This window comes from Anabas testudineus, chromosome 21, assembly GCF_900324465.2.
Source record: "Anabas testudineus chromosome 21, fAnaTes1.2, whole genome shotgun sequence".
Lineage (NCBI taxonomy): Eukaryota > Metazoa > Chordata > Actinopteri > Anabantiformes > Anabantidae > Anabas > Anabas testudineus.
The window spans coordinates 24101319-24113822 of NC_046629.1; the positions used below are offsets into that span (position 1 = coordinate 24101319).

General features: G+C 42.1%; 1 protein-coding gene across 1 annotated transcript in view; it reads right to left on the reverse strand.

The window, feature by feature from the left end:
* Positions 1-12504, reverse strand: part of LOC113172858 (neuropilin-2-like) — a 49800-nt gene that overhangs the window by 15373 nt on the left and 21923 nt on the right. The window contains exons 3-4 of the mRNA XM_026375888.1: positions 11841-12022; positions 5253-5480 (exon numbers count right to left, since the gene is read on the reverse strand). Of these exons, the coding sequence (XP_026231673.1) occupies positions 5253-5480; positions 11841-12022 (410 nt within the window). The remainder of the gene's footprint in view (positions 1-5252; positions 5481-11840; positions 12023-12504) is intronic.

The following is a 12504-nucleotide window of genomic DNA, read 5'->3' on the forward strand; positions in this document are numbered from 1 at the left end:
CACATAAACACCCGTTCAACACACAGAGCCTGTGGCCATGCACCAAGTCAGATCTATAAGGGTTGGAGGTTTCCATCTATCGCTGTGTAGGAGAACACAGCGTTCTAAACAAACTGCGTAATCCCATTCATCCTCTCTCCTCTCTCCTCGTTCTCCCCCACATATTCCACTGCAGCTGATCAGTGATTTGCACTGCATGCTACAGGATTTACAAAAATCCTGAATTTGATTCTCCTACACTTATCAAAAAAAATTGCTTGGAGAGCGTGCACAGGACCTTTTTCTCTTGGTTTACACAAAACGGAATAGGATTGAAAAAAGGTACATCATATTCATAATATACACATGTTTACAAATATAAAGAAGACAACAGTCAGATTATAGTTATGCGAAAAGTGGAAGTAAACATAATAGAAGATGCTAAGAGATTTTAATGTTTGTTTTTTTTGGTGTTAGGTGGTGTGTTTGCAGGAGCGGAAGCTACTCCAAACCCGGTCGTCCCCTGACGTGAACAGTAAAACAGATGCACTTCCACCCCTCCTCCCCTACCTTCGCCTAATCCTCCCCTCGTGACTAGGGTCTTAATTTGCCATCACACGTTTCCCCCACCCCTCGCTCTCCCTCGGTCTTTAGATCAGGAGCTGTCTGTTCACACCTGCACATGTTCTTTTCATTCATTCAAACATCAGGGGTGCCCACAGCAATGGACGTAGCTCTGGAAACACACAGTAAAAGAGCTGACTATAGGAGCAGGCTTGCAGTAATGTGTGACAGTGTTTTCACAATGTAACAGACAAGAGAGCATGAGAAAAAATGTAAGTTCAGTGCCGGATTACTGGCAGTTCAAGGGCTCTTAATGTGGATTTATGTCTTACAAAATTGTTCCCTCATGTGTCGTTTTTTCTAGCACATCCTCCGTTGTTTTTTTGCGTTGTTTTGTAGTGTTGCCCATTTTGTCCATGTTCTCAACTCATGCAACATTTACTGTGGCTGAAGGGGAAGTGAACCATCCTTTGCCTGCATAAACGTTTTTTTTTTGGTGAACAGAAACAGCAGGCGTATGTGTCATGTATAATGGGACAAATGCAAGTTCGTGACTCCTATGCAACGAGATCTTTAAAGTAGAAACGTTTAAGCAGTTGTCAGGATAAGAACTTTATATATAGAGGTGATGGGATTCCAGCCGATCCCCTCTGACTATCAAGATGCTTCTAGAAGCACTGATAAGGCTCCCCTGAAGACACGATAAGCTTGCGGGTCAGAGCTGCTTAATGTTCTCTTTTACTCACTCATACTTCTTGTACAATCCCTAGAGAGAAAAGACTTTTAAATAGTAATACACCTCACAGCAACGATTACACATAGAGCAGGGGCAGGATAAACAGCTGATGGTGTGTCCTTAGTTGTCCACATTGTGGTGTGTTGAACACCTACGAAGGCAGGAGAATGATGTAGTAAACCGTAACTAGTGCCTTAGTCTAGTTTTTTCGTTTAATTATATTGTTTTTGAAAGTGAAAGTAAAGTGTATTCCACATAAGTTAGTCCGAACTATGTATAACACCAATGCAACACTAACCTGTGCTCTTTAATTAACGGTGTTAGTCTGTGGCTTAATACTTACACCCTCACCCTCCGCATTATTGGACATTTCCAGGTGTGTGTGCAGAGTAAAGCAGCCGCAGTCAGTCCTTCACTCAGTAGTAAAATAGAGAGTGAGAGGATGACTGACTTCACTGTTAATCAAGTAATAGGCCTATTACTGCAGACAGATGGAACAGTTGTGTGGTGTGTGTGTGTGTTTGTGTGTGTGTGGTGTGTGTGTGTGTGATTCCTGCAGTAGTCCCCCCAAGACAACTCAATCGATTCCTCTTATGGATTTAACACACTTGATCAGGGTCCAGACCCGCAAACACACACACAAACCACAACCTGCAGCATTTAACAGTAGCACAGACATTGATCAATGCACCTTAAGGCTCAAGGGAGTGTCTGTAAATCACAGCGTGGATAATTAATCATCATTGACATGCATTGCAACTGTGTGGTGTGTGTGTGTGTGTAAGTGGAATCTCAACAGGGAGGCTATAACAAAACTTGAAGTTCAGCCTTGTTCAATTACCTTAGGCGCTCTTAATCACTGGAGGGTTTAACTTCTAAAACCGTGCAATGGATTAGGCATTTCATAACCAATGTTCCTATTAGCTCTCCTTGCTGACCAGCCAGAGCAATTTACATAATCTTGCAGACAGAAATAAACCTTGGGAGGGACACAGTTTGGAGTTTCAGGTAAAGGTTTGGATTTGTGTATTATTTCATTTTCCTCGCCTAATGTAACCAAAAACTGTTGATTTATATTTGTGGGGTGATTAGCAAGCGAATTATCACCTTCACACTGCAAGAACGTGTCAAGCAGTGGTGATACCAGCCGCCAGGGGGCACAAGCAGGGTTCACATTATCGTGGGCATCTGTTTAATAATTACTGTCTAAAACATGTATTTTATTTGTGATTTAGATGTTGAAAGACAGGTAAATAAATCTCAGACTGTTTTACCACACATGTGGGTTCCCAAGGCTGTTCACTTGGCTACTGTCCCTCAAAGCATTCTAATACATTGTCTTGCAGCTTTGTACCGGGATGGTTGTCGGGACACATGACTACTCCGCTGGTAGAGCCACTGTGATTGTGTAAGTAAAACATGCAGCAGCTGCTAATGCCCACAGCTGGTAACTGAACGTTCCTTCACTCTGCATGCTGTTCCCATCTGTAAGTGTATTAGTCTCGTCTTTCCCTACCTTCCCACCTTTTATGTTTCCTTTCCGCCCTAAGGCAAATGTTCACATCACTCACTCTCCCTTTGGTTCTATCGCCTCCTTTTGTTTTGTAGCTAGTAGACCCTATGGCAGTCAGTGGGCTTGTGTGATCACATATACCAGAATGTTCACTGTAAAATGTAGTTTCCAGATACAGCATGTTCCGAAAAAGATCATATTAAAAACACGTGCTCCGATTACACGAGCTGAATGAGGGAGAGAAGAGGAGAGAGGAGAGGAGAGGAGAGGAAGGGAGAGGAGAGATTAATTCGAGTCGGGAGATTAGAGAGCGGGAGTAGGACAGAAAGGAGAGTAGCGGTTATTCGATGTAGAGGCGTCAGGAATAGGACTGATAGAGATGATCTGTACGATGAGCATATGAGATGCGCGGCCCTTATATCTTCTACTGTCGAGATTCGATCTTCTAGCGGATATCAACGCCCTCGCGGAATTGAATGATTGACTTTCTCCCTCGTATCATCCAGGCTAAATCATTATGAAACCATTAGCGGTGGATGCGAGCTTCTCGTCATCTCACCATCACTTTTTCACATCACTTACTTTAACTTTCATACTGATTGTGTAAGCCACCTAACCATGCCGTGGTCTACGTGCCTGCCTTAGTGTGTACTTTTATTCTTGTTACAGCTATTTTATCTTTTACTGTATGTGATTGTGGCGGTTGTTAGGATGTCTTTGGGTCCCCCTCAATTACAAACGCAATCAGATTGGGTTTGAGAGGTTGATGAGAGCATGAAAAATGACAGCGTATAGAAAAAGTCGTAGGAATCTATAGATCAGAAGATATAAGATTAGTGTAAAGTGCAGTTTAAAGATTGAGAAAATCTATGGCTTGGGAAAAAAAAGAAGAGAGTCTGGTGGTTTTGGGCTTCTGCCCGTAGTTTTTTCTGTCGCAAATGAAATTCTGAATAATGATTGAACACTGCCAGAAAAAGAGGGTGAGAAGAAGTACAAGTAGGGGAAGGCAAGGAAAGATGAGCGACTATTTATAAACGAAGCGAGAGAAAATGAACTGAGGGAGTGAAGAAGGAGAGGAAAAGATGAAAATGAAGAATACGAGGAGAGGAGAGGGGAAGAAAGGTAGACAATGAGGGCGCATGAGCAAATGAAGAGATAGATGGGGGCAATGGAAATGGGAGGAAAGAGGGAGGGAAGGAGGTGAGGGAGAGGAGGTAGCGGCCGGCTCTTTGAGCCTGCCCTCCAACGGACCCTGTACCGCTTCACATTTCCCTCAGCAGCTGAGTGTGTGTGGTGTGGTGGGTATCGTCGCACGTCTTTCAACACTCCAAATAGAGATCTTGCTTTCATTTCAATTCATATAAGCACAGCAGTGAGCTAAGATGAAACTGTGAAGCAGTACAAACCAACTGCTGCTGCCCGCAAAAGGCTCCAACTGTGCACGTTTAACTAAACGCCTCCTGTAGTGTCTAAGCACCTCTTTTTCCTCATCAATTAAGTCGTTTGAGAAAGGAACAAATATGTTATAGATATTGTATGAGATATTTTCATTTTAACTCGGTATTGATACTTGATGCTTGACGTTCGCTGATGTTTCTTCTCCCCCACAGGCAAAAGTGATTAACGTTAATGTTATTTATAGAGAGAATAGCACCGCTGTTTGCTGCTACTACTATTGTCCAGTCTTTGTGTGGCTGATTTCCAGGTATCTTAGATGATTGGAAACCCAGTAATTAAAATATGTCAAATTGTTCATTGTAGAACTGAACTTAGTGACTATCACAACAGTCATATAATTAATATTTGTATTTTGTTTTACAAATAAAAATGTCAAACTAGCAAAATCCTGTTTTTCCAAGACAAATCTACTTCCCAGTTAACCTGCTGAACTCCCTTCAAGTGCTCCTCTTGAAGGCAGAGCAGAGTGCTTCTTGCCTTCCTTTATTTATCTCACCATATCCTCACTTTGTTCCAGTCTTCCCAGCAGTGGAGTGCCCTTCCACTGCTCTTCTCTTTCTTGAAACTAGATCCAAAGTCTTGGTGCATTAGATTTGTCCTTCTAAACTCTCAATTCTTCTTGCAGCTACACCAGAAATATCCTAACCCCCTACCTTTCCTTCTCTCACCTCCCCTTTTTTCCTCCCTCCTTCCAGCAACTAGTATTTTATTTTCCCCTTGAAAAGTTCTGTTTTTCTCCACAGTATGTGCCAACATCCTGCCTGTAAGCTTAGCTTTCATCTACCAACGTGCAGCTACTAAAATAGTTACTCCACCTCAGTCAATAATGATGTAGGCAGGGCAGAGTACACACCATTTTCACCTCTGTGCTCTGTGCACTGACTCACAAAATGGCTGTTTCCATCAACATCACAAACCCTTTTATCAGAGATGTCATCATCGGCATCACGTTCAGATGATTATCACGAGGCAGAAACAAAACACATCCGATCAATGTCTCACCTCCCGGCAGCCCGTCCCACACTTCGAGCCAGTCGTACTTGCAGTCCCCCTCTCCGCCTGGCAGGGGGTCATTCTCCAGGTCAAAAGTGAGAAAGGTGAGGGAGACATCCATGCTGGAGGGGACGATGATAATGAAGGAGCACTCCAGGTTGTGTGGGTATTTGTCAGGGAAGCCCGGAGACTCAATGAGACCCGAGGGACTGGTGAAGTTACGGGAACAATCAGAACCTGTGATGAAACGTATAGACAAAACACCCTGTAAGACACGTGTTTAAACAGTCACGCTACTTAGCAGTGTAATAACACTTTAACCATGACCTTATTTGAATGGGCGTACACACAAATTTGTTTAGAAGAAGATGTAAAGATTGGAGTTACACCCAAAGGTGCCGTTGTAAGAGGAAAGTACCTTCACACTCAACAGCCAACTCAATACCACTGATGTTATCTCAGTTACTTTATTAGGCAGAATTATAAGTGAGATTAACTGTGACTCCACATTATGGCACATCATGACAGTTATGTGATTCCAGAAAAAACATAGACAAGGTGAGTACAGTTAGGGTCTATTGAATATTAACTGTGCTAAAGGAATGATAGTTTTACATAAACACGAGTAATGCAAGTTCAGAATGACCATGTAGAGAGTAAGGGGTTCAGGGGTTGTAGCTAAAAATAATAACACAGATTTGAAACAGCAGGAGTTAAAAGTGGCACGACGCTTTCCCGCTGTGCAATCTATAAAGTCAAACACGTGAGAGAAAGTGAAAATACAGAGCCACAAAAAATAGGTACAGAGCCACAAAGTTGAAATGTCCATTACAGAAAAATACAGTAAATTAGCTTTTGTTTCTGAAGTGCAATAAACTGTGTCCCTATCAGCTCCTGCATTATTGAGGTAAGGGTCACTTCATCCCCACTCTAATGTTATCAGACAGCGAGTGCACGAGAGAAACAGAAAAAGAAGAGGGAGAGAGGCAGACATCTGCTGACAGCATCATTGTTGGGTTTGTCATGCAGTATGTGCACATACACAAACAACCACAGACACGCAATGATCTGGGGTAATCTAGGCATCTTCATTTCTAAATTACTGGAATACCCGTGCTATTAATACTCCCAGAAACACACATCACGCAGTGAATGTGGTCACAATAACTGGACTATTGTTCCAGTCCGCCCATTCATGCATGTCAAAACACAACCGACAGACAGACGCACGCACATGCGTACACATGCTGTCTAAGCCTCTTATGGTAACCCACTTCCCTCCAGTCTGTTTGGGTGTCTGGGTTGCACAGCAGTGATGTGCAAAAACAGATCCAGTGTCCTCACTAATGGAGGACAGTAGGTGTTTTATCTACATGACAGGTGGTGACACAATAAAGCTCTAAACTTAAAATTAATAAGTGGATCAACTATTTACTTTACTTCAAGCCTGATTATCATAGTGGATGAATACTGTCTCAAGTCCATCAGTTTACTGAGTGACAGCTGCTGTAAGAGACACCTCACATATTTACAATCGAAGAGACCTCTGTAGATTCAGGTTGGTTTACTGTCTCCACCCTTCATTTGCTCTTTGCAGTAGTTGTAGGGAATATGAATCTAAATGTGTCTGGACATATGACTGTCTTATTATATGTCAACTCTGCTACAATAGACTCTAGATACATTTACAAGCAGTACTCCGTAGGTGATCATCCATTTTCCACTACAACATCTCATTTCAGTGTGATGAAGACTTTCTCCCAGTCAGTTTTTTTCTGTCCCACTTTCCAGTCTGTTTTGCTTGTTATCGTGACCTTCTCCCTCATGCAATCACCCCTGACGCGGGTCTCACGGGCTTCTCCTTGCATCTGGCCCCTTTGAATAGTCTGTTGCCAGATAGTGTGTATGTGTGTGTGTGTATGTGTGTGTGTGAGTGCGTGTGTGTCTGACCACTCCTGTTGCCGACAGCGATTTATTCTCTCCTCATTAATTCATGTTCATGAACATCGCAAAAACACTTGTGCCCTGCTTTCTCCTCCTGTGTAACGCACGTCTCTGGCTTCGTATTTTCCGAGTACTCTCCAATTCAAAAAGCAGAACTGCCTGCAGTGTGTCCCACCAAATCTATGTAGACATTTGTCTGTTTTCTCGATCTATTGATTTCTCTTTTGTACCTCTAAGCATCTCTCTGCATTCATTTCGACTTCCTTTTTAAGAAAAAATTGCGTAATCTCCCCCACTTCTCTTCTTTTCTTTTCAGGTCTTTCTTACACTTCTCTCCTGCTGCTCTTTCTTTCTACATCCCATGCATCTTTTCATCTTCCACAGCTCCACCATTCCCTTCCCTCCCACTGTCTCATTTCCTATTCTTTTCTACTCACTTCCCATCTGTTTCAATTGCATAAAAGTGTGAAAGAAACACGTGTTTCACTAGAGGGTAAGGTTAGGGGAGGCGTGTGTGTGTATGTGTGTAAACAGGTTTGTGTGTGAGAAGGCCTGTCAGTGTGTTGTACGGTGAGTGTATATTTCTATATAAATGTGTGTGTGTGTGTGTGTGGGTTTTTTTTATGGGTGTGCCTGGTATACTGGCATGCAGACGTCTACTCTCATTCAAACAATTAGTGGGATCAAACCCACAATTATTTCCCTCCTGCCCTGCACCAGTCTCCAACTCACACTCACTTTAGCGCAAAGGACACTTAACATACAGCCACTGACAGACGCACATGCACATGCATGCCACAGGCCCACACACACAGCTCAACAGCTCCTGGAAAACCACAGCTTAGGCTTTCCATATGTTTATTTGGATTCCACCTCATGAAGCTGGAGGCTCGAGGTGCTGAAACTCTTGTGACATTATAATTTAGCCTCTGTCACTGAATCACAGCAGGGATTTTCCCTTGACAATAAACTCCTTATTCAACCAAATTACTGCTGACATATGAAATCAAACTGTCACAAGACAATCATCGCTTCCGTTTCCCTAAATGTAATTTGCAGAAAGCCCAATCCGAGTAGTGTGATGATGTAATTCATCGCAGTACCTTGCAATTTCTCTGGTGTTTGACGTGTGGATGAAATTGAAGCATCTTTGAACATTTCTTTCTCAGTTTTCCACAAGTCAAAACACTGTCTGCTTTATTCAAATATTCACAAAAAAATCAATAGGAGCACTCTTTTCCACCAAGAAAACATCTGCTAAATCTACACTCATCTGTTGCATTATTCTTTTTAGTAAGTGACAACGTGAAAAATGGCTTTCAGCCTTAAAGAACACAGAGTAAGCACTTTTTGAGTAAAGGTGTTTCTACAGGGGACATTATGCTGCACTGCAGATCAAGGAATCAATAGAACTTCTGGCTTGGCTTCATTATGCATTTTGAAGGGAATCGTACCTCTGCTATTCGTTACCGTCCCTATTCCATCTTTCACTTATCACCGGGTAAGATCTGGATCCACTTTCCTGAATGAAAGCCAGAGAGGGGAGGAGCGAGCGCTGTGATTGGTTAGTCTATGTAATAAACTAACTTGATGTGTAGTTGGACAGAAACGGAGAGGAAGTGCCTAAAGGCGCTGCGCAGAATGTAAACAACAGCAGTTATTGGAAGGATTGTCACAATAGCTTCCACATTACATCGCCTGGGGAGTGTGTTCACTTGAATTACTCACAAATTCACAGTTTCACAAGAAACACGCATGTCCCGTTTAGATCAAAAGCCTCTAAAGGTAAACAGGTGAGTTTAAGGTTAAGGTTAGGGTTAGAGGAGCAGAGGTTATAAAGGTGAGTCTCCAGGATATTAATGTCTGTCCTCTGAAGTGATGAAAACATGTGTGTTTCCGTGCAGACATGCAAGCTGCCTTACATTTATGAGTAGCCCTTCAGCCTCAGTGCATCAGTGCATTTACATGCTCTATGTCTGACGCGTGTGTGTGTGTCTGGTGAGTTCTGGGTCACAATAACAGCTCGGGGCACACCACCTAGACGGTCCAGTGTGATTGGCTGCCACGCTCTACTAGCTGCATCTGTATTGGCTGGGATTTTACTACAGTATCCACAGTAACAGGGCTGTAAACAAAAACAAGTGTACTGTGTGTATTTTTGTGTTAAGTAGGATCTTTTTGTCTGTAAAATATTTAAAAAGCTATAGAAAAATTATGGGAAGTAGCATTTAGAGGAGATACTGTTTATGCATACTTCAGTGATTTAGGTCCATGGTATGCATTTATTTATGTATATGTGCTTGTTTCCAGACTGTTAATCTTTAAGGGGTCCAGTAAGTGGGACACCCAGAGAGTGGGTGGTCCTCCAACACACACACACACACACACACACACACACACACACACACACACACACACTCATTACTTCCCCAGTAACAGGCAGAGATTGGGGAAGAGGCCTCTTCAGTCAGGAGGATGAAGGAGTCACCAAAACAGCAACATGGGACAGAAAACAGTCTGAATAATTCATTCAACTCCTTGTTTGTAGCTTGCAGGGATTTAAACAAACAAACGTATTTAAAATTTGTTTAAAAAAACATATTTGTTTAAATGTATTTCCGAATGAATAAATAATGTCCGAACATACAAACAAAAGTTGGTTTCCTGGTGAAGGAAAATGCTCAAACAATGCTTCCATGCATAGAAATTCAATAAAGTTAAATCAAATGTTGTATACGCACTAGACTCCCACAGAGTGATTAAATAGCACCAGAAATATATATTTTATATTTTTTAATTCTCAAAAAGAAACACAGATTCCAATTTTCTGATGATGCCGGTAATTGACGGGTTTAGAAAAATAAACGTATCACAAAAAGTACAGCTGTGAAGCCACTTCACTATAAGTGCCTCTGTCCTCGCTTCTTTTATCTCCTCGTTTTCAGTCTGATAGTGAGAGTATATTTGCCAGCATCCGAAGGCCATGGAAATACACAAGAGAGAAGTAGAGATACTTGTTTTCTTTTCATCTTCCTTTTAGGGTGACCAGAACAGAATGTGCATGGGTAGCATTTACAGATACATATTTAGACAGTTGATCATGAGGCTATACAGTATGTATAACACACAAACAAAATCTAGTCTCCCACGCAACCAGACGTCGAGTTACACCTTCCAGGATAACAAGATCTTGTTAGCAGTATTGCAACAGCTTGAATGTTCCAAATAGCTCCATCATTACTGCCAGAGAACGCTGGACTCAGGCGCACACATGTTAAACAGCGAGAGACAAACCAGAAGAAGACCTGCGGAGGCTGTTGTGTAGTTTATGGATTTTACCGAGCGGCTCTGCTAAAAAACTTCAACTGCCTGTAAGTTGATGGTAACCTGGGATGTGTAAATCTATAAATAATAAATGAAATATAAAACATATGTTTTCTCCCATACTAGAAGAAGTGTCTGTAACTTGAACAGACACTTCTATAAATAATAAATGAAATATAAAACATATGTTTTTTTCCCATACTAAAGGAGTGTCTGTAACTTGAACTCATGCTTCTTGGCACTTCTCGCCTGATACTGCATACTGCACATTCACCGACTGTGACCTTAAAGTGTGCTCATTCAGTTGCTAATCAACATCTAAAACGATACTGTGAATGAAATCGTGAACTCGGACATGTTTATGATGAAATAATAACAACAATAAAACATGATTAGCTTCATCTGAAAGCTTCTTATGAAACTCCTGTAATAGTGATTTGTGTTTCATCACTTTTTTAACATCTCTCTCTCTCTAAGTCCTATAGTGTGAACACTCATGTTGTTTTAAAGTCCACCAGGTGGACCCTGTCAAGCACAAAAGACACACACACACACACAAAATCCCAAAGCGCTATTGCCAGCAGGTGTGAAACACAGGCACATGTTGTGTTAGTAACCTCAGCCCTGTGTATGTGCGTCTTTGTGTGTGTCTGTGTATAACAGGGCTCAGGACTCAATTAAGCAGGCATGTGCGGAATGCTTTCAGGGGGAACGGGACAAGATGGCTGTGGTGCCGACACCACGCACCCCTCTCTGTCTCACTCGCCCTTGATCTCAATTGGTCTCACTTTGGCTGACCCATGGCACCGTGAAGGGGAGCCATGTCAGGCACGCACACACACACACACACACACACACACACAAAGTGCCACGACGGGGAGAGATGTCTCGCCTGGAAGGTCTAAAGGACTCTCAAGGGTCTTCTGCTGTGTCTCTTGTCGTTTTCTCTCTGTCTTTCATGACTCCAGGGAGATGAACGGGGCTTGGTCGCCTAATGAAGCATGCTGAGTCCTCTATCAGTAGCTTGTAGTACAGTTACTAATAGCCTGTTTGTAAAGGTGCAATCCTTCTCAAGTCCTCTTCACATTATGGCTGTCCATATGAGAGCCATTTACAGTGATAATGGCCTCATGTTGGAGAAATAGACTTTCAATAGAGGAACATTTGAAGTAGTTTTAGCAAAAATATATTCTTTTCAAAGTTGTGCAAAAAAAAAAAAAAAAATTTTCTCCCACAACTTTGCAACCTTTTATTTTCTTGAAGGGGTCCATTATTAGCTTATTACTTAAAAGTAAAAAACAAAAAACAGGAACAGCGGCACACGCTTACCAGTTTTGAAGATTTCATAACGCAGCGAGAAGCCCGCCCCCTGGTGGGCGTAGTCTGATACGAACTTGATGTGGAGCGAGGGACCCGACGATATGATTGGTGCGGGGGCGATGTTGCTACAGTGCTTCCCCAGCAAGTCGGCTGACTCTGAGTTTCCATCGTGGATCTCTACGTAATCATACCTGCAGAGGAGAAACCGAGATTTAATGTATGTTCAGATAGATAAGAGGGTAGGAAAGGACAAATTCATTAGAGGAGGAGGGAACTTTAAATCCTTTGTTTTTTGATGTTAGTTTGCTTCTGACAGCTATTACATTAGTTTGAATACAAAAAGTTAACAACAAGCTAATTGTTTCCATCTATCAGTGTCTACAGGGATGCCTGAACACAGAACTATCAGCAGAAGCATGGGTGTCATTACAATTCAAATGAATTCAGCCAAATTCATTGGCAGTTTACAGATGGTGGAGGAGGAAAAGAGCCACCTGCACGAGGAAGACAGAAAGAAACCGTTTAAAATGCCGTAACTCGACTGTAATTGAGGGATTTTTAGAATTGAACTGCTACAAGCGTCACGGTAAATAGAACACAAACAGCATTTTATGGATTAAAAAAGGTAATGAAAATCTAAGATGACATGCTCCTTTTGATAAGGCAAAAGGAA